At 37.6% G+C, this 21767-nt stretch overlaps 1 protein-coding gene across 6 annotated transcripts in view; it reads right to left on the minus strand.

The window, feature by feature from the left end:
• DYNC2LI1 (dynein cytoplasmic 2 light intermediate chain 1) overlaps positions 1–21767 on the minus strand; it is a 43236-nt gene that overhangs the window by 14812 nt on the left and 6657 nt on the right. For 5 of the 6 annotated variants that reach the window (XM_035001664.1, XM_035001666.1, XM_035001665.1 and 2 more), the window contains 8 exons: positions 16284–16318; positions 13412–13481; positions 11587–11675; positions 6920–7106; positions 5915–5983; positions 5209–5286; positions 1653–1729; positions 985–1055 (listed from right to left, as the gene is read on the minus strand). In XM_035001664.1, the coding sequence (XP_034857555.1) occupies positions 985–1055; positions 1653–1729; positions 5209–5286; positions 5915–5983; positions 6920–7106; positions 11587–11675; positions 13412–13481; positions 16284–16318 (676 nt within the window). The remainder of the gene's footprint in view (positions 1–984; positions 1056–1652; positions 1730–5208; positions 5287–5914; positions 5984–6919; positions 7107–11586; positions 11676–13411; positions 13482–16283; positions 16319–21767) is intronic. The other variant, XM_035001668.1, reaches the window with a different exon arrangement.

The following is a 21767-nucleotide window of genomic DNA, read 5'->3' on the forward strand; positions in this document are numbered from 1 at the left end:
CAATCTGTAATCTCATTACAAAGATCTACATTTGAAGTCCAGTCAACTTTAGCATGTAAGAGTAATGATGGCCGGGAAATAAAAAAGAAAATTACTATCTACTAGAGCGTTAAAACCAAACTATATCAGTCCCCGAGTAGAAAGAGTTGCTAGGCCCCAAAACTCCACAATGAAAGTAGTTTCTGAGGAAAGATAAGGAGCTTGATTATATAAACCCTTAAAATTCTTTTTGCTTCATGAGCCTAAAAGTCTGTAAGTTTAGGAAATAAATTAATCTGAATTCAGATAATAAATTATCTGAAGCAAACTATTTTCATAATGAAGAATTAAAGTATACATAATTAGTACAACTGTTCTTTTTTGGTTTATTCCATCACTTGAATCTCGTATTTTTCATCACTGCCCATAATATATAGCTTTCACTTCCTGACCACTCTGTGCTTCTGGTTTTCTTCTAAACCCAACAAGCTAAAATTTAAACGTACCTGGAAATCAGTGAGGGAAAGGAAATACGTGCAAAATTTTTTAGTGAAATAAAGATCTGAAATCCGTCTCTTATGTGGCAACATCCCTTCCATCACAAATATGTCAATGTGATGCAGGTTGCATCAATACTGTGTATACAAATAAATACATAAGAAATAACAGCAATGGGGGCGCCTGGGTGGCTCAGTCGTTAAGCGTCTGCCTTTGGCTCAGGTCGTGATCCCAGAGTCCTGGGATCGAGCCCCATGGATCGAGCCCCATGTCGGGCTCCCTGCTCCGCGGGAAGCCTGTTCTCCCTCTCCCACTCCCCTTGCTTGTGTTCTCTCTCTCGCTGTGTCTCTCTCTGTCAAATAAATAAAATCTTTAAAAAAAAAAGAAATAACAGCAATGATAATGAAATCAGAAATGGTGGTATGTTGGAGATGAAGTGAACATGGGGTAGGATGAAATCAATAAGCAATTAAAAAAAGATTGAACAATCTTAATAAGTTCACCAACCTATTTGACTTAAAGAATCCAATCCTGCTGTGATAAACAGTGGTTTATTCTGATCCACACATATTGATTTGCTACATGGATAAGAAGAAAAAAGAGTCTAATTTAGTTTAGCAATCGAATATCCTGCCATGCTCTACTGTAAATACAAGAGCCAAGTTTTACATCTAGCCACTGGTGAGAGAGCACTGTCCCCAAATGAATGAGTGAATATCTATTTAAGCTTTTTCAAAAATTAAAGTCTGGCATATTTTAATAAAGTTTTATAGGGGGGAAAAAAAGTGACAGACCCAAATTACTTTAAATGAAAACCAGGAAAAGTAGCAAGGTTAAGAAAAATATACATACTACAATGATCAATTCAATTTCTAATCAATATAAGAAAATGATAATACAGGGAAAGCTACTAACATGAGAGAAGTCAAAGAAATCAGTGAAACAGCTGTAATAGTATCATTATTTTATTCTAGTCTCAGACTAAGTGTTGCATAACATTTTAGTTATAAAATTTAGAAATATTTAAACAATACAAGAAATAGGAAATAATATGAAACTATTTCCCTAAGAATAACCATTTGGGGGCACTTTCTTATGAAGAAACAATAATTATATGAGAACAATAATCAGATGAGATTATTATTGGCAAAAAAAAAAAGATAGTTTATCAGTACCTTTTGTCAATACCAAATGCTAACTGGTTGATAACTCCACGTATTTTTAGTAATAGAGCTTCTGATTTACTGGTAAACTAAAAAAATAAGATCAGAATAAGTTATATGCTCTGCTTTTAAATCACAGAAACAGGTAAAATAAATATGGCTTTGAACTTTTGAACAAACTGCAGACAGAATTATTATTTATTTGCCCATAGATTATTTATTCTGAGCAGACAGAAACCTGAATAAAGGAAAATAATCTCAATAAATTTGTTTTAACTCATTCTTCGAACTTAACATTGAGTGCACGATATTAAAGGGACATGTGTGTATGCACTAATCACTTCAGCTACTCCCACATATGGAACATAATTATTTCCCAAAAGCAGTCTGGCTGGTAGAAAATAGGAGGTATACATCATAAATAACTTTTCCATCCATGGGCATATTACTGCCTTCCAAAAAGCCAGCAGGGAAGCTACAGACTAATCCAACAATACTGATACTCATTAAAAAGATCTTTTAACTTCTCTTCAGAATTGCCCTTGAGCTTGCAAAGTAAGCTACTAAACATTCTCAGTGGTGGTATGTAACGAGGGTGACCATAACCAGACTTCAGGGAATGAAAGGGGGTGGGTACGACCTCAGGTGAACATCAGGACATGTGATTATCCTACAAATTCTTTAAGACTAGATTTGATTTTTGGAAATACCAAAAGTTTCTCAGCCAAATCAGAATGGCTAAGATGTATAAAAGTGGGAAAAACAACCTTGAACCAAAATGAAAAGTAATTTTATAAGGCAAAGAAATCAATTTTCAGGATAAGATTCATTCTGGATTAAGGACAGGTTCCCAAAGTGTTTACTCTTGTAAATATATAAAATTTAATACACTGACTTTTCAAAATTGAAACATTTTTAAAACTTCTTTTGAAGAAGTTTAAAAATATAAAAAAACTAAATGAATTTTTAAAACACTTTATTACTATTATTTATGTTCCCTATGTGGAAAGGAAAATACCTCATCACAAATGTATTTTATAGAAGGGCTGGGAGGACATGAGAAATTTTCTGACTCAGCCCCCTCATCTGTTGCATCAACTGCCTTGAAACATCCTCCACGAATAGCTGTAGAGCTTCTGCTTGGATAAACTCAGTGGGAACTCATTATCTCCCAAAGCAACTCATTCCATTTTCAGATAATGGTAGTATTAGAAAGTTCTTTCTTATTTTGAGCTAAACTCTGTTCTACTGATTCCTTGTTCTTGACTCTAAGAGAGCAAAAATATCTAATACCTGATCCTTTTTCCATGGAACAATCCTCTGAATATTTAAAGAGCATTATCACATTCTAGATGATAGAACATAATTTTATACTCCTCCTCATGTATCACATTTTTAAGTCTCATACCATCCTGGCAGCTCTCCACTGAATCTGGTCCTGCTTATCAATGTTTTTCTTTTTTTTTTTTTTTGTTTAAGATTTTATTTGACAGAGCGCAAGCAGGGGGAGCCACAGGCTCCCCACTGAGCAGAGAGCCCAACGTGGAGTTCGATCTCAGGACCCTGGGATCATGACCTGAGCTGAAGGTAGACACTTAACTGACTGAGCCACCCAGGCGTCCCTATCAGTTCTTCTATTCTTATTTTTATTAACTTTATTAGATTGCTCATAATAGTGAATCCATTTTCTTGACTGAATTAGAAAGGATCAACTAAAAGGCTAAAAAACTGTTGAGTATCCATCAATCTTGTCAAGCAGCCCCGAACTGTCTCTCTTGAATGGGGGGTAGGGGAAGACTGGAGGTGAAACAGAAAGACGGGGCTTTGGGGGCACCTGGGTGCCTCAGTTGGTTAAGCGACTGCCTTCGGCTCAGGTCATGATCCTGGAGTCCCGGGATCGAGTCCCGCATCGGGCTCCCTGCTCGGCGGGGAGTCTGCTTCTCCCTCTGACCCTCCCCCCTCTCATGCTCTCTGTCTCTCATTCTCTCTCAAATAAATAAATAAAATCTTTAAAAAAAAAAAAGAAGGGGCTTTGTAACTTTGGCTGCTCTCTTCTTGGTCTGGGAAGCTAGACAAGCTTTATGGTTCTCCTGGTCCAGAAGGGCTCCTCTAACTCAAACTCTCATTCCTCTAGCTTGCTGAAAGCTGAGATGAAGCCTTTCTCAAATCCATTCCCTAGAAGACCCTGATCTTGTAGGACCTTCTAGACCTGCCTGGGTTGATCTAAAATTTGTACACGTAAGACCAGACTAGACCCCGACTGATCATCAAATGTGATCTGTTCCTAAAGAAAGAGAGAGATTTCCCCCAGCTAAGTAACCAGAACTAACTGTGGGGCTTTATCTTGTGGTAAAAATAAGAAACTACAAGATTCATGGTCTTTGCTTCTGTATCCTGGATACATTCATTTTAAACTCCCCATGTCTTTTTGAAACAGTCAAAAAAAAAGTATTTCCAAAGCACTCTGTCAATTCAATATATAAGCAGATACAGTATAAATGTAAAAGGTACTGATTTTTAGAAAAATACACAATGCAATTTATTTGGAGTATTCAGAAGTAAAAAAATTTAAATATAGATCATATTCATCACTTTTAGTCATAATATCCTAGCCATGAAGGCCAGGGACTAGACCGTGTCGTCTCCAGCTTCCTCTGAGCACTTTCATGTACCAGGAAAAAGAAACCACTCAAATGGGAAGATAGTATTTCTTTTAAATAAAAGTACTTCTATATTTTATTGCATTTAAGAATATCCTTTATCCTTTGTTCCTGCTGTGGAAGGTAAGGATAACAGTTATTAGCAACACTGATTAAGGAACACTTTGTTTCAGACCCTGTGGTGAGCACATCACATTACTCTCTCACTTATCCTCACAACCGCCCTATGAAGAAGGCACTGGTTTTGTCCATTTTACCCTGGAGGAGACTGGGGCTTGAGTGAGATGACATGGCCTGTCTGAGATCACACATCTAGTAAATGGCTGTCCTGAGATTCGAACCCAGGCACCAGGACTCTCAAGTTCATGGTTTTAACTGCAACAATGGTTTTTTTTTTTTTTTTTAAGTTTAAAAAAAGAACATATTGTTAAAGCGGTTTTTTCCCCCCTCTTTTCTCTTAAGACAGATTCTAATTTTCTTAAGGGGAAATTAAAATGAATGAATTAATAACCAGTTTATCTCTTTAAGACTGACTGGGGCTTGGGGGTGCCTGGGTGGCTCAGTCAGTTGAGCATCTGACTCTTGATTCTGGCTCGGGTTATGATCTCAAGATCATGAGATCGAGCCCCAAGTCAGGCTCCATGCTCAGCAGGGAATCTGCTTGAGATTCTGATTGGGGTTTATGGATATAAGCAATTGCTCTGAAGACATGGTCTGCCATCTAGCAGAGTACGTTCTAGAAATACATTATCAAACACTCTAACAAGAGGATTTGGGGGCGGCAGGAAAGGGAAGGAAGGGATTATGTGTACTAGTAAAAACAGTAGTATTTACAACTGTGCATCAAATTGCTAATCTTTCTAAATTTGGTGTGTCCACTCAAGCCAAAGGACAGGAAATGTACGAACCATTAATGATGCTCCATAATAATGTGCAACAAATCGAAGGGTCTTGCATATAACCTTTCTCTTCTCAGAGTCAAAATCCTGATGAAATATATTTTTAAAAAGAAAAAACAAGTTGAGAAAATTAAATATCTGTAGCAGGAAGGTGCAAATTACTAAGTGTAGAAATACATGCTTTCTTTCTTTTGGGGGGGGGGGACATACCCTGAGGAGTAGGATTCCATGACCTTGATATTTGTTTCTATAGAGAGTTGAACAGTAGCTGAAGCCTTCTAGAACTACAGCTATCAGATCTTCTCTTGTTTAAACACTTAGCTCAATAGAATTTAGATGTGAACACACATTTTATAATGTGGAATACCCTAGGGATTCTCTGACAAGCAAAGATAAGAAGAAACCAATTTTCTACTTTCTTCAATTTGAAAGTTGGGAAGTCAGTCCTATCCCTCAGTGACTGGGTGAAAGATTCAGTTTCTCAATCTGCCTTATCCCCATTCGACTGCCTTATCCCCACTCCACTGTACGTATTGTTCTTCACATATTTTCTCTTTCCCCGCTATGTCTTCTTTTCCAAAATCTTTAAGATGTGTGACTCCTTGACCTCTCCCTCCCAGAGTCATTTTTCTCATTTCACTATTATTTTTCTTCCTCTCCCATAAAGCCTGGCTATGCATAAACAACCACCTTAACTAGAAGTGGAAAAGCTTACCTGAAAAATATCGTATTTACTTCCAATTATGACCAGAGGTATTAGAAATGGGTCGACTAATTCACGATCCTGTTAACATATTTCATTGCTTTATTATTATATTTAGTACTATGTATTCAGCAAATTCTATTTACTTCTAAAAATATACCATTTTAGTCTTTTCATAGATGTTGACTTTGTTTGCTTGACATAAAGGTCCCAATTTTTAACTTTCACTTACTACGTTATATTTCTCAAGTATAAAACTAGACATGGCAATTCCCTAAATTATCATATTTATTTGTTATATTCTGTCCTATTTTCTTAAATAACATGTCATCTGCCTGTTTCTGTTACTTACTATTTGGTATTCTCTTTTGTTGCAATAGCAACCACACTGCACAGATGGGAACCATAAACTATCAGTTTCATCCTGGTATTCCCTACGTAAAACACATTCCTATAAAGCCTGGGCAACGTAAGATACTGGTGCAGATTTTCTAGAAAATGATATTCATGGTTGTATTTAAAGACTTGTGTTACCATCGTTGCAACTTTATAATTTCATTAGTTGTCAGATGATCAAAAGATATTGAATATGTGACAGACACTAAATGAACATAAAATACAGGGTGACAATAAGACTGTGAAAACTCTACTCGTGGCTTAAATTTGTAGCTTCATCTGCTATTTGCCAGGTGACTTTTGTACAGTCCAGTTCTTTATCTTCATTTTACAGAGATTATAAAATCAGTATCAAACTACTACTTCAAACTATTTCTTTTGATTGGTATAATATGCCATAACAATCACAGTGGATGTCTAACAAGAAGACACGAGAAATCTTTTTCCTTGTTTTGCTCTCACTGAGGTTTTATTAAATTGCTATAATTTTCCAGTGAACAAGTTCATCTACATCAAATGAATTTCAAATCATGCATAAAACTCTAAGGAAGCTGTTTGTGATGTTATCTTTAACTGTGTATGGGGCTAAGGATTCTAGGAATAATCCCAACAGCAACTCACTGGATGGTCCTTCTGCATATTATTCCGTATCTTCTGTCTCATTTCAGACGCTGCTTTAGAATTTGTCTTCCCCAGTTTCATTATCATTTTATCTACATGGCTTTTTGTGGCTTGCAACAGATTTTCCATAGTGGGCCAAAGGTCATTAGGTTTTGAAAGATCCAAAACAAGAACAATAGAAAATGTCCTAAAAAAATAAAAACATTTCTTAAAAAAGACTCAAAATTTGAAACCTTATTATACTGAAATTTATTATCTAAGAATAACACTGTAGCTTAAGGATCAAATAACACGCAGCACTCTAAGACAAAACACACACACACACACACAGCCCAAAGTTCCAGCCTTACTTACTCCAGCACTTCTCCCTCGTGATGTTTAAGTGTTACAACCACGAGTGGCACTGAAGGTTTTGTTTCTACTAAAAATCATCCAGTTCAAATAATCTGCAAGCAATCGGGTCCAACAATGGGATGATTAGATCCAAGTTCACTGCGTCCTCCAGAGAAGGGAGGCGAAAAGAATGAGAGCACAGCAACAACACAACAACTAGGTGAAGGAGAACAGATGTACTGATGGCCCCAGGCAGGGGACTACCTCGTTCATTTAATCTTTGCAACAACCCTTCCTAGAAGATGTTTATGATGTCCATCTTATGGATTAGAAGTCTGAGGCGCAGGTTTATGTAAGTAGTAAATTGCAGAGGTGTAGGTCCAGAGCCACAGGTCCTTTCTGCTCTACCATGGGGCCTCCCTGAACGCGCACCCCTGACCACCACACACACCACTGCCATCGCCACATGAATGTGTACTGGTGTTCATGTCAGTCAAACATAAATCAAACTCAGCAACAACAAACACACTGAAAAATGGGTAAAGGACTCCAACAGACATTTCTCCAAAGATATACACGTGGCCATTAACATATGAAAAGATGCCCAATATCCCTAATCCTTACAGAAATGCGAATCAAAACCACAATGAGACGTCACTTCACACTCATCAGGATCGCTATGATAAGACAAAAACCGAACAAAAACGCCAATAACAAGTGTTGGTAAGGAAACAGAGAAATTGGAACCCTTGAGCACTGCTGGTGAGAATGTAAACTGTGAAATTCCTACTGTGGTAAACAGTATGCTGGTTCCTCAAAAAAATTAAACAGAATTACCGTATGATCCAGCAAGTCCACTCCCGAGAGTATCTGAAATCAGGGACTCGAACACGTATCTAGACACCAGAGCTCAGAGCAGCACTGTTCACAATAGCCGAAAGGTGGGAATGACCCAAATACCCATCCATGGATGAATGCATCAACAAAATGCGGTAGACACACCCAGCAGAATCTGAATGGAAGGAAATTCTGCCACGTGCTACAACATGGGTGAACCCCGAAGACCTTCTGGGACGTGAAAGCAGCCAGACTCAAAGGCCAAGTACTGCATGACTTCATGAATAGGAGGTCCCTAGAATAGTCAGATTCACAGAAACAGCACGTATAAAGGTGGCTGCCAAGGGCTGGGGAAGGGGGCTGCAGGGAGTCAGTGTTCCATGGGGACAGAGTTTCAGCTGGGGAGGCTGACAAAATTCTGGAGATGGATGGTGGTGATGGCTGCACAACAGTGGGTACACAATGCCACTAACGTGTACACTTAAAAATGGCTAAAGGGATAAAATATGAGGACATTTTATCAAAATAAAAAACAAACAAATCTAGGAGTATTTCAGAACATGGTCATAGTAAGTATGGAGGGCCATAATCAGAGGCCAATATATCCCCGATCAACAGGGCCACCATTCTGCTAGTGGATATAACAAGGAATTACAGTACATTTAGTTATTTTATAATTATGTCAGTTATTTTGCTTAGTTTGAGAAAAACCAGCTATTTTGTGTAATTCAAGTGAAATAGTAACTAAATTCTATGCTACAGGTCTAACTTCAGAAAATAGCCTTTTAGACAGTAATTGTCGAGATTTTCTATAAAATTAGCATGCCATTAAATTGTAGAGCTAATCAGATCTAAACATTTTAATAAACTCGTGACAGCTTTACTTTGCTATAATAATAAATAATATGTATGTTTATAATAGGAAATTAATTTTATTGCTGGGGGCTAGTATGATTAATGTTTAAAAAACACTGACTATGGTTTCACTTTTTTTTACTGTGGTAAAATGTATATAACCAAAACTTTATCATTTTTCCAAATAAAAAATGACTTCCAGGGAAAACAAAACAGAATATTCAACCTTTTTCCAAGATTAAAGTTTGTATTTCCATTGCACTGTACACACCTGTGTTACTTTTACTTTCATAGCAAATGACAGCAAAAAAATTGTTTTTATTTGAGTATAGTTGACACACAATGTCACACTAGTTTCAGGTGTACAACTTAGTGATTGACAAGTTGATACATGATGCAGTGCTCACCACAGGTGTAGCTCCCGTCTGTCCCATTACATCTCTATTACGATATCATTGACTATATTCCCTATGCTGTGGCTTTCATCCCCGTGACTTATTCATTCCGTAACTGGAAGCCTGGATCTCCCACTCCCCTTCACCCATTGAGCCCATCCCTCCACCCCCTCCCCTCTGGCAGCCATCAGTCTGTTCTCTGTATTTACGGATCTGATTCTGCTTTATTTTTTTTTTTTTAGATTCCATTTATGAGTGGAATCCTATGGTATTTGTCTTTCTCATTCTGACTTATTTCACTTAGCACAGTACCCTCTAGGTCCATCCATGTTGTCTCAAATGGCACGATCTCATCCTTAAAAAAAATTTTTTTTTAAAAACCCAACCACCTATATATTTTTTTAAAGATTTTATTTATTTGACAGAGAGAGACACAGCGAGAGAGGGAACACGAGCAGAGGGAGTGGGAGAGGGAGAAGCAGGCTTCCCGCGGAGCAGGGAGCCCGATGTGGGGTTCGATCCCAGGACCCTTGGAGCATGACCTGAGCCCAAGGCAGACGCTTAACGACTGAGCCACCCAGGCACCCCAACATTTCTATCTTTTTTTTTTTTTTTTAAAGATTTCATTTATTTGACAGAGAGAGACAGAAGAGCAGGAACACAAGCAGGGGGAGTGGGAGAGGGAGAAGCAGGCTTCCCGCTGAGCAGGGAGCCCAATGAGGGGCTCGATCCCAGGACCCTGGGAGCATGACCTGAGCCCAAGGCAGATGCTTAACGACTGAGCCACCCAGGCACCCCCCAACCACCTCTTTAAACAGGGAATGAAACCACAGGAAATGCTCCATTACAAATTACCTAAAGTCTGTTCAATGCATTTATAATTATTCTATGAACAGTCATTTTCAAGATAAATAGTATCTAATAGCATTTCGCAATATTATTTTTCTCAAATTGCTGGGCTTTGTCCAACATAAGGAAATTAATTATGTGTCAAATTGATTCCAGTCACAAAACACTCTGAGATTTGCGACTACATTAGGAGTGAAATGTTTTTCATGAATTTCTTAAGCACTCAGCAACCTACTTTGGATGCAGGCCTCCGGCTCCCCTTCCTCTGTTCATCATAACCCTGACCTCCCCTCCTAAAGCAAGCCATAGCTGCCCTGGGCTTCTAGGGAATGAAGACCAAAGATCTAAACATATATAGAAAACATCCCAAAACTATACAAAGTATATTTATAAACACTGAGAACACTGAAAGAAATCCCTTGGCATGTTAACAGCGGTTATTTTTCAGGTGATTATGGGTGCTCTTACTTTCTTCTACCTTTCAGTGTTTTTCCAAGATCTCTACACGAGAATATACTACTTTTGTAGTAAGTAAAAGACAGTAAATTAAATTTCTTTAAAAGAAAAAGTATCACTGGGCAAATAAAGCCAACATTATCAGCATCCAGCTAGCTTATGGAAAACCAATTGTTCTGTTAACCAGAAATAATTCCATACCCTGAAGATCTTAATAGCGGAAATGTAACAAATAATTGTCAAGCCTTTTGTATTTGGTCCAGGCAGCCACAATGGTTTGTGTTAAACTCTGACAAGAGTAAGATATTTCAGATGTAAAAATGTGTGTTTTCCTTGGCTAAGACGCATTCCCAGGAACACTGTGAGAAATGTCACAATTTTCCACGTCTGATTTGGCCAACATGTGGGAGTCATTGTCAGGAAACACAACCAAAGAGTTTGAGGTTTTCCTCAAGTTTCTATTTCTTCAAGGTCAGCGAACAGACTTTCTCCCTCCCCTAACTCATTGTTCCCTTGGGTAAAGCTTTTATGGTACTAATTAGCATTAAATTCAAAGGTAGACTTAAATATCCAGCTGAAGATAACACTCAGGGCTGAATTAACTCACACTTGGATGGGTATTCAAAAGAACTAAGCTTTTCAAATTTAGGTTTGCCAAGTGAATTCATTGCTCAAGTGTTATTTGACGTATTTTGTTTGTTGGTTTGCAGGCTTGCAAACTATGTTACTGGTTGGAATGCCAACTGTCAGCACAGGCCAAACCCTGGTTCTTTTAACATCTCTTCGTAAGCATTACGTTTTAAGCGCATAGAAAGGGAGTGTAAACCTTCAGCAACATAAAACTGCCCCCTCAAATTATGATTCCCAAAAGCCCACCCATATTCATCCTGCGGATGCTCCTGAGTACTTACTAACAACTGTTTCTGGAGCCAGCTCACTTACCGTAAGGTATCACTTGTGATTGGTATGCTGATTAAGTCCAATAAGGAGGTTCCTCCACCTAGTTCCCAAAAGTGAGCAATGTCTTTTGGCTGAAAAAACAGGTATTTTTCATATGAAAAAATATATATTTTTTATTTTCAAATACTTCGTAAGTTCATTAGCATCAGCCAGTAATAATTATGGATACAAAGTACTGTAGTCCTCAATAAACCTTTTCTTGGCAGTCAAAACTTTTCCTCTTTCTTTATCCCATCCCTCAAAATGCGCTGAAACATCTATTCCAAGAAACAAGGATGAAACATTGACATGGTAGGTGGAGAACGAGAAGAGACTGAAAAACCGCTTCCCTTTTTATAGGACTCTTAAACACTGGGGGATTGTAAGGGTGAGGCAGCCATGCAGCTTGGGGGCAGGAGCATCTGTTCCAGGACAGCCTTCTTGGGGACTGCTAACCAAAGGCTTCTCTGCTTCCTCCCTGCTGTTCAGGGGCCTTCGTGACACCACGACTGTGTGAGGAGCTGACACAGTGCTTCCACTTGGAACTCTTAGGGAACATTAAATCTGAGAAAAACATCAATCTTCCAGAATGAATATGGAAAAGCCCAACTTACCAACACAAAGTTTAGGAAAAAAAAAAAAATCGCATGAGTTTTTATATATCTATTGCCATTAACCTGGAAGAGACAGATGGTCATTGAAGCGAGTTTTAGATGAGTATATATATTTTTGACAAATTATCATCTCATAATCACTAAAACTGTTTTGCTATTGATATTTGAATATTTGCTGTTAATATCTGAATCACTAATGTTTATGAGGGAAATAATTTTTCACTGAAAAATCTCCCTTGAGTCACAGTTTGATGAAGGGGAGTTTTTAGAGCTCTTCTCAAAAGTGAAGCTATGAAAGCTGTTTCAAAGTTTCCAATGAAAAGCATAATCCCATTTCTAGGTCTTCACTCATATCAAAATTCATGTGAGTCACAAAAATAAGGTTTTCCCGCATCTCACTATGTTATTTCTTTTCTTTTTAATCTCACAGTCTTAATAACCAACTTTCATTGGTGAATCTAGCAACAGGCAGTTTTAACTCTTACACACTGTCCAATGATCAAACATTTGGACTAGGTCAATCTGTAAAAATTTGCCTGTGGCACGGGACAAGCGGGGTATGATTGTTCTTCCATACACCTAACTCTATTTAAGAAATGACCTCTTCATGTGAGAACCCCAAATGAGGATTCTATTTCAGATTTTTTTTTATCCTTCTAAAATATGTCATAAACTCTCCTTCTGTCCTGAATAACCTCCAACTTTCCTCTGAGTAGACACTCGAACAGTGAAAATAGGATTATAACCAATTATGGCCTCCGGTCTCAAATAATATTACTAACTTCAAGATATGTTTGTAAAAATGCTAATAATTTGGATCTTGAATAGTGTATTTTCAAAAATATTCTACAGGCCAAACTCTTATTTTCAGCAGATTTTGGGGGGAGATAGGATGTAACAATATTATTCCTACTTGAAAGAAGAAAAAGTCACATTAACACAATTAACATAAATATGTCCAAACTGTACAAAAAAGTTACAAAGGAAACTTATTCCAGCATTTTAAGGTACAACCAACAAGAAGGCTAAATTATTTTCACAGTTTGGGTTGGCTTCACATCTGCTAAGGTGCATTTGAAGTTTAAAAGCACATAGCTATGAAGTGTACACTGGATATTTTTATTGATTATAGATAAGATGAAAATATAAAACAAAGTTGGCATTATTACTTCTCCATCCACAAGCATAGCAATATCACTTAAAAAGACACTCACTATATTGTGCCCTTTTGCTCTTCTTCCGTATGTATATTCCAAAGCTAAGGTTGGTTTTGGGGGCTCATCCCTGCACAATAAAGACAGATAGTGTTAGCACCATGGGTTTTCTTATGCTATCATATTACCCAATTCATTTCTGCTTCCTCTGAAAAACTTGTTCTATTAGTAGGGAAGTTACTTTGTGGAATAACACTGAGGTAAAACTAATAAAAATTTTATATAAAAAATAAATAAGCCTTCACAAAACCACCTTCAAGGATTTTAGTCACAGCTGCAGAGATGACTAATGGCACGTGCGTGATGCAATAGCCCTCACAGGCACTGTCGGGGCGAGTGGAGAAGGTAGTGTGGCTGCCAGGGGTGGGCGCCGTGTCAGGGCACAGCTCTCGGCGTTCAGGTCACGTGGGAAGCACTGTTATCAGGTTTGTGCTTGGCCCTGATGTGGGAGCTGGGAATCTAATGATTATCGATTCAATGGAGACATCAACAGAAGACTTGAATATAATTCTCTATTTTAACTCATGGCTCAAACAATGGGCATCATTTAAATAGTGAGAGCTGCAAACTAACAAATTACATCAACAAGTCTTAAAAATGGACAAATGATGAATTACTGACACTGCAGTTATACTGCTTGGTAAGCAGTTTTATGGTATATATCTACTTATTTATTTCATTTTTTATTGTAGTGAAAAACACGTAACATAAATTTACTTCTTAACCATTTTTAAGTGTACAGTTCAGTAATGTTAAGTATATTCACACTGCTGGGCGCCTGGGTGGCTCAGTTGTTAAGCATCTGCCTTTGGCTCAGGTCACGATCCCAGGGTCCTGGGATCGAGCCCTGCATCGGGCTCCCTGCTCCACGGGAAGCCTGCTTTTCCCTCTCCCACTCCCTTTGCTTGTGTTCCCTCTCTCGCTGTGTCTCTCTCTGTCAAATAAATAAATGGAATCTTAAAAAAAAAAAAAAATCATTCTGGTGGGACATCTGGGTGGCTCAGTTGGTTAAGCAACTGCCTTCGGCTCAGGTCATGATCCCAGGGTCCTGGGATCGAGTCCCACATCAGGCTCCCTGTTCCGCGGGGAGCCTGCTTCTCCCTCTGCCTCTGCCTTTCTCTCTTTCTGTCTCTCATGAATAAATAAATAAAATCTTTAAAGAAAAAAAAAGTATATTCACACTGCTGCACAAACTCTAGAACTTCTTCATCTTGCAAAACTGAAACTCTATACCCATTAAACAATAACTATTTTCCCCCTCCTTCCAGACCCTGGCAAACACCATTCTACCTTCTGTTTCTGTGAATCTGACTGCTCTGAGATACCTCACAGAAGTGGAATCACACAGTATTTGTCTTTTTGTGACGGACTTATTTCACTTAGCATAATGTCCTCAAGGTTCATCCATGTTGTAGCATGCATCAGAATTTTCTTCCTTTTTAAGGCTGAACAGTAGTGGTATATATCTTTTTGAATTTGGAGAAGAGAAATCATTTTTAAATTTGCAATTTATATATTTATCTTTATTAAATATTTTGTATATCATCCCTACAAATATCTTTTTTTGATATACATAGTAAAATATTTGGTTGTATTTCCTAAAAGATACTAATTTTCTTTTGTGAAAAGAAATGCTACTTTTAAGACAAAATTTATAAGCTCTGATATTTAACATAAAATAGACAGAACTGTCTTTTTTCTAAGTAGACTGTCAAGGAACTGAAATTCAGTTCAGTGTCATATTTCATCCTAAGCTGATATTGTGTTAGATGACTTATTTGTAGAATGAAACACATATGATCTAAAAAGAGCCATGACTCCTGGGGATGGAAAGATGATGCAGGTGTTACCATAGATGGTTCTTCTAAAAACCATTTGGTTGGTGAAAGGAATCACACAAAGTAATGATTCTATTATTTCAATTCTTTAATAGTACTTTTCAAAATGGATGATGATTCTTTAATGTGACCTTGAGACAACATTCCACCTATGTTGATGTTTTTGGAGAAGTTATAAGAAATAGGTATTGGAATGAAGGGATATCTTCCTTTTTTTTTTTTAAGATTTTATTTATTTATGTGACAGAGAGAGACACCGCGAGAGAGGGAACACAAGCAGGGGGAGTGGGAGAGGGAGAAGCAGGCCTCCCGCCGAGCAGGGAGCCCGATGTGGGACTCAATCCCAGGACCCTGGGACCATGACCTGAGCCGAAGGCAGACGCTTAACGACTGAGCCACCCAGGCGCCCCTGAAGGGATATCTTCCAAAATCAGTTAAAGACTTTCAGTTTCCTTCAATGTCCACTGATCATAATCCCAAATCTTACTCTGATGGCCATATAGAAGGTTAGGAAGTATAAAAAACAAATGGTAAAACATACAGTTTGAAGACGAACGCTGTCCTTCAAAAATGTTTCCATGATAAATTTAAAGATTATAATTAATGTTCAGATAATCATAGACTAGGTAAAATAAATCAAATATCAGAGTAGCACAGCCAAAAAGCAGGTAACTAGTATCATAGTTATGTTCCTTTCTTCCCCAAATAGGAAAATTCCGCACTAATTCTGTATATATACATACATATATATACACACACACATATATACAAAAAAACATATATATACAAAAAACATATATATATACAAAAAACATTTATATATATAAATATATATATAAATATATATATATTTTACTTACTGTTGTTTTTGTCTTTAAAGAAGGTCTTAAAGGCCATACTAAGGATTCACTAAGAATTAAGTTATTGTTTGGGCCTCAAAATTGTTCTCCTTCCACATGTCTTTTAGAATCTAACTTGCCCTGCACAACTAGAATAAACAGAAAATGTAGTCTAAAGGTTAACATAACACTTACCTGTCAAGACACCTTAGAATAATAGTAGTCTTTCCCTGGAAATTAAAAAAAGAAAGAATACTGTGTTAATGTCATCCACATGTAAAATTTTGTTATTGTTCATAATTGTGGCCAAAAATAGATTTTAATCACTTGAATGATAAATTACCTGGAAACTAGAAACTTTCAGAATTGTTCCTAAGTTTGATAAGTGGAAAGAGTTAACTGTCAACTTTCCATCACAGTGTAACTACACTGCTATTATTATAATTATAAAGTCCTGCAGATGACAAATACTAGCAAATCATACCTCACTTTAGTGGTCAACTTGGCAGCTGTCTGAGATTTCCTCTCTATTCATCAATGCTAATTACTGGTTACGCAGATGATTAGTGTCTTCTAAAATGTTTTAATTCCAATTGTTGAAGTGGAAATAAAGAAGAAAGATAACATACAAATAAAGGACATGCTGCAAATATGTTCAAAGTAAGCAATCCAGATACTGGGTTAGAGTTTATTTATTGTTTTATTTGTAGAGAATGAACTTATTCTAAGTTTCTTGTTAGGAGTCAGAAAATATAGGTCCTGGTCCTCTCTGCCACTAATCATGAAACTTAACTTCACATTTTAGGGATTGGCTCAGTGGCTTAATCACTGATTTCTTTTTAATAGTAAAACTTAAAAAAAAAATCTCCTACAAGAAAAGAGATACAAGAGGAGCAGCACGGGAAGCTCTAATGGAAGAAGCCTTTAGGTTCCAAGGAAAATGGTTTGGAAAATACTGGACTGACAAACACACAGAACATTTGATTAGATATGTTTTTTCCCTAAAAACCTGTAATTTTTTTTACCAAAAAAAAGATGATCACAAATAAATTACTCTAGATTATATCTGGGATATGATCAAATTGAATGACTTTTTTATAATGGGAAACATAAATAAATAATTGAAATAGGACCAAAAATGTAAATTATTGAGGGATGTTTATTGGCAGGTATTACATCAAAGTGAAAGACTAGAAACCACCTAAATGTCCCCAAATAGGGGACTGGTTAAATTATTATGACAATCCTTAAATGGAGTAACATGCAGCTATTAGGAATGATGATACAGGAACATACTTACCGACATGGTAAAACATTTATAATAGATTACAGCATAACCCTGTTTTCAATTTTTAAAATATCTTTTCCTGCTTTTTTGAGATCTACATACATACATACACATACCCATAAATAGATTCAGAGAGAGGCAGAGAAACACATACACAAAAATAAACAGATCCAGAGGGATATCACTAAGCTAACAGTGAATGTTTCTAGGTGATGGATTTGCTGGTTATTCATTTATTTATTTTTAAAGATTTTATTTATTTATTTGAGAGAGAGAGCATGAGCAGGGGCAAAGGGCAGAGGGAGAAACAGACTCCCCATTGAGCAGGGAGCCCGCCGTGTGCTGGATCCCAGGATCCCAGGATCCCAGGATCCCAGGATCATGACTTGAGCCAAAGGCAGACGCTACATCATTCCCCTACCTCATCTCATCACCTGGGCATTTTATCATCTCATATCATCCCAAGAAGGGTGAGTACAGTACAGTAAGATATTCTGAGTGAGAGAAAGACCACGTTCAACTTGTATTATATTGTTGTAATTGTTCTATTTGTACTTATTGTTGTTAATCTCTTACTATGCCTAATTCATAAATTAAATTTTATCATAGGTATACTCTGTCAGTACTATCTGCAGTTTCAGATAGCCACTGGGGGTCTTGGAACAGATCCCTTGCAGACAGGGGGAGACTACTGTACCTAAAAACTAATGTATTCTATGTGTAAGAAGGCATAGAATCAGAATGAATGTATTTTAGAATTGGAAGGAATCTTCGATATAATTAGCCAATTTTCTCAAATTCTCATGGTTCTATAGTGTTGATTTAAATTCTGATTGTAATTTCATATAAATGTATAGTACTAGTTGGTGGCAATTCCAAGTAAACAAACTCTACTCTGGGCACTGAAATAAACTTTTAGACTATCATTAAAATACAATCCAAATTTTTAAAAATCACTAGTAAACTATTGCCCTCAGCGAGTGGATCCACAGACTCCTAGTTTTCCTGGTTCAATAAACACTGACCTAATACAAGTTCACTCAGAGACTATCAAAATGAATCCTATCTTTCCTCCCATTACCTCAGTGACACTGGAAGTCTTTTTCTCTGACCCGTATCCCTGGAGCTCTAATTCCATAATCCTCTATGCATCCCTTCCCTTCTTCCAAAATCTTTCCACTCTATAGCTCCAGCTCCGTGATTAGCAAACTCCCCAGTAACCTCAACTTCTTCTTCAGAATGTTCTCTCCAACCGTTGGCCTTACCTAAAATATGGTTGCCTCCGGACCACTTCCTCTGCAATCTTGTTAAAGATTCTACTTCCCTCCTTTTGCAAAAGCCTTAGAGGCTTGTCCCGGTCTACTGTGATGGTTGTTGGCCAACTCCTCTAGCTCACAGTCTCCCTTTCTCTCTCAGCTACTGTCATTAGTCTTGTTAACTTCACACCCATGTAGGCATGGGCAACCTACCTAACACGCTGACCTCTCAGTGCCTTTGCCTCCTCACAGAGACACTTTCTTTCACTCTACTTCTACCATACATCACTTCCAAGGTTACATCTTGAATCATTTCACCACTGGAAACTACACTATTTCCAAAATCACACATGCAAACACATTCTCCAACTACTTTTTCAGGAACACTCTGTGTTACCCACAGCAACAACTCTTTGGCCTTAGTAAAAGGCCTCAAAAGTCCACTGACCCATCAACATGTCTCCTTCTCCATCAGCTCCCTCCTGCCTCCACCTCTCTCCTTTTCCATCTTGCAGTCCATAGTTTATCATTACAATTACCCTTGCAAGTACCACCCCCTCCCTAAGCTTTCTAGCTCTGTACTGCACCCACTTGGCAAAAACCAACCCTGGTAAACTCAATCACCTCCCCTTCTCCTCCATGCTTGTAACCCGTGCAAGTGAGTGATGGTGGAGAAAAATTATACATACTGTGCAGAATGTGTCACCTAAATTCTTAATCCCCATCATCAAAACGGCAGTCAGCAATGACGGGCAAGTCACATTTGTCTAGTATGTTCTCTCTCCCATGTGTTGTAACTGCTATTTCATACATTTTTCTTGATTCTCTCCTCAGAATACCCACTTGACCCTCTTCACCTGAATTACTCTCTTTCCTTACTTCCTGCTCTTCAAGCTCTGGACATCACCCTCTCTCAAGGAGGCTCTCCCAGTCTTCCAGCCTCTTGGGCTGAGTTAAGAGCCCTCGTTTCCATCATCGCATTTGTTTCCTGCAATGTTGTACAAGCACTAACACCTACGTTCCTGCACAGCAGAGTACATGTCTTTCATTTCTGTCTGCCCAGAGTCGGGCAGGATGCCTGGCTCATAGAAGATGTCCAACAGATGTCTACTGAATGGATGAACAGAAGTACGGGAAAGAGAGAGAAGGCAGTGAGGCAGTTAGTTTCTTTGGTAAAGGGTGATTACTATCAGCTGAACAATAGAAGCATTAATTGCTTGCTTCTCTTTATTTTTCAAAATTTTGTTCTGCATAAAGCACACAATCAGAGACTTTAAAGAACAATATCCTCAAAAGTTCCACCTATGTCAAAAGAGTCTGCCAATCTTCAAAAGCAAAATTAGTTTTGATTTGCATAAATGAAAATACCCAGCTTGAATATGCCACGTTCTTCTATTTTAAAAAAAGGGTGGCTTCACAAACAACATATAAAACATGAATGGGCTCTCACAACAACAAAGTCTAGAACAACTGTTACAGAGAGTGACTAGTGGGGGTGCTGTGGGACACTTCAGGTGTGAGCATTTGTGTGCTGGTGTAACTATTAGGATAAGCCACCTTAAAGATACGAAGCAGCTTCTCTATAGAGGATATTTTCTGTAATAGAAATTTACTTGTACCATAAGACTATTAATAGTTATTTACTCATTTTTTTTTAAATCCATGTATGTATCTATATGGCAGCAAGTAGGAAATTGGAAAAGTACTGTATCCAATGCAGAAATCACTCTCCTCACAACAGTAAACTCATGAAACCACATGAATTCCAGCATCTTGGATCTGCAAGCCTCGACCTTTTTCAGAGAGTGTCACCAGGAGTTCTGCCTTCCTGGCAAGAACTGCTGTGGGTCAAGGAAAGCCGCATGAAGACATGATACATCTGTTCTTGCTCTGTATGGCCACTTCCAAAACCTTTTTGTCTCCTTGGCTAAATAAAACAGAAACTTACAATGAGTGGGGAGAGGTCTCTTCCTACCAATCAGTCATCCTGGGGATTGGCTGCTATATTTCCCCCATGCTTTCCACAGTAGCAAATAACCCGTGACAAATATCATTCACATTAAAAAAAAAAAAAATCATTCACATAATCCAATTACTCCTTAAATAATCCTAAAAGTAAAGTAACTGAATCCAAAATATGAATATTAAAATACTGACTTATTAACTTAGATGCTTTAGATATTTATTTACTAATTTATTTTTCCTGACTTATTTAAATGAACCCTGGCTTTTATGCTCAAATGAAGTAGAAGACCTGAATGTTTTCAAATTATGAAATAAAGAACTCAAAACACTTTTTAAAAATTTTGTTTACTCCTAATTTTCCTAGATCAATAAGTACTTTCTAATTCCTGCTAAATATGGTATTAGCTAAGCACAAAGTTAGTTTACCAACTTCAAATTCAATGGCTCCATAACCATGAATTTGAGTAAAATGTCTAAATATTATTTTTAAAAATGCAGTTATAACATTAGACAATAAAAATTATTTCATATTAAAATTCATCTGAATATTTTTCAATCACATGTTTCAGTCAGAATGTTCATATAGTAATCAAAATTATTTTATTTATTTATTTGAGAGAGAGACAGGGAGAGCGGCAGGCAGAGGGAGAGGGAGAAGCAGGCTCCCCGCTGAGCAGAGAGCCCGATGTGGGGCTCAATCCCAGGACCCTGGGATCATGACCTGAGCTGAAGGCAGACGCTCAACTGACTGAGCCACCCAGGCGCCCCCAAAATTATTTCTTAATTAACTTCCTCCTTACAGTGCACAATTCTTAAGTCCTCAAGTGACATAATGTGGTATTCCATGTGAAATCAGCTCTCTGCTGATCTGAAGGGTATGCTACATATATCAACCCAAGGATTTTAGCTGAATTCTAATTGTGTGGTGATAAATGACATTACTAGAGCCAGAGATGACAAACCAATTTTATCTCAAGTGCCAGCACCTTCCTGGAATGCTACGGGTTAGATGTCATCTTCAGACTCAGTAGAAAAGGGTGCCGTGATCACTAAGATGTGTGTGGAAGATGTGTAACTAGTATCTGCTCTCTCTTAAGAAACCCCAGGAAGCATCTTCTCACAACCAGATTATATACTGTGGAAAACTGGAGAAAGAAAAATTTAGAAGTC

This window comes from Mirounga leonina, unplaced genomic scaffold, assembly GCF_011800145.1.
Source record: "Mirounga leonina isolate KUSES-001 unplaced genomic scaffold, KU_Mleo_1.0 Mir_125, whole genome shotgun sequence".
Taxonomy (NCBI): Eukaryota; Metazoa; Chordata; class Mammalia; order Carnivora; family Phocidae; genus Mirounga; species Mirounga leonina.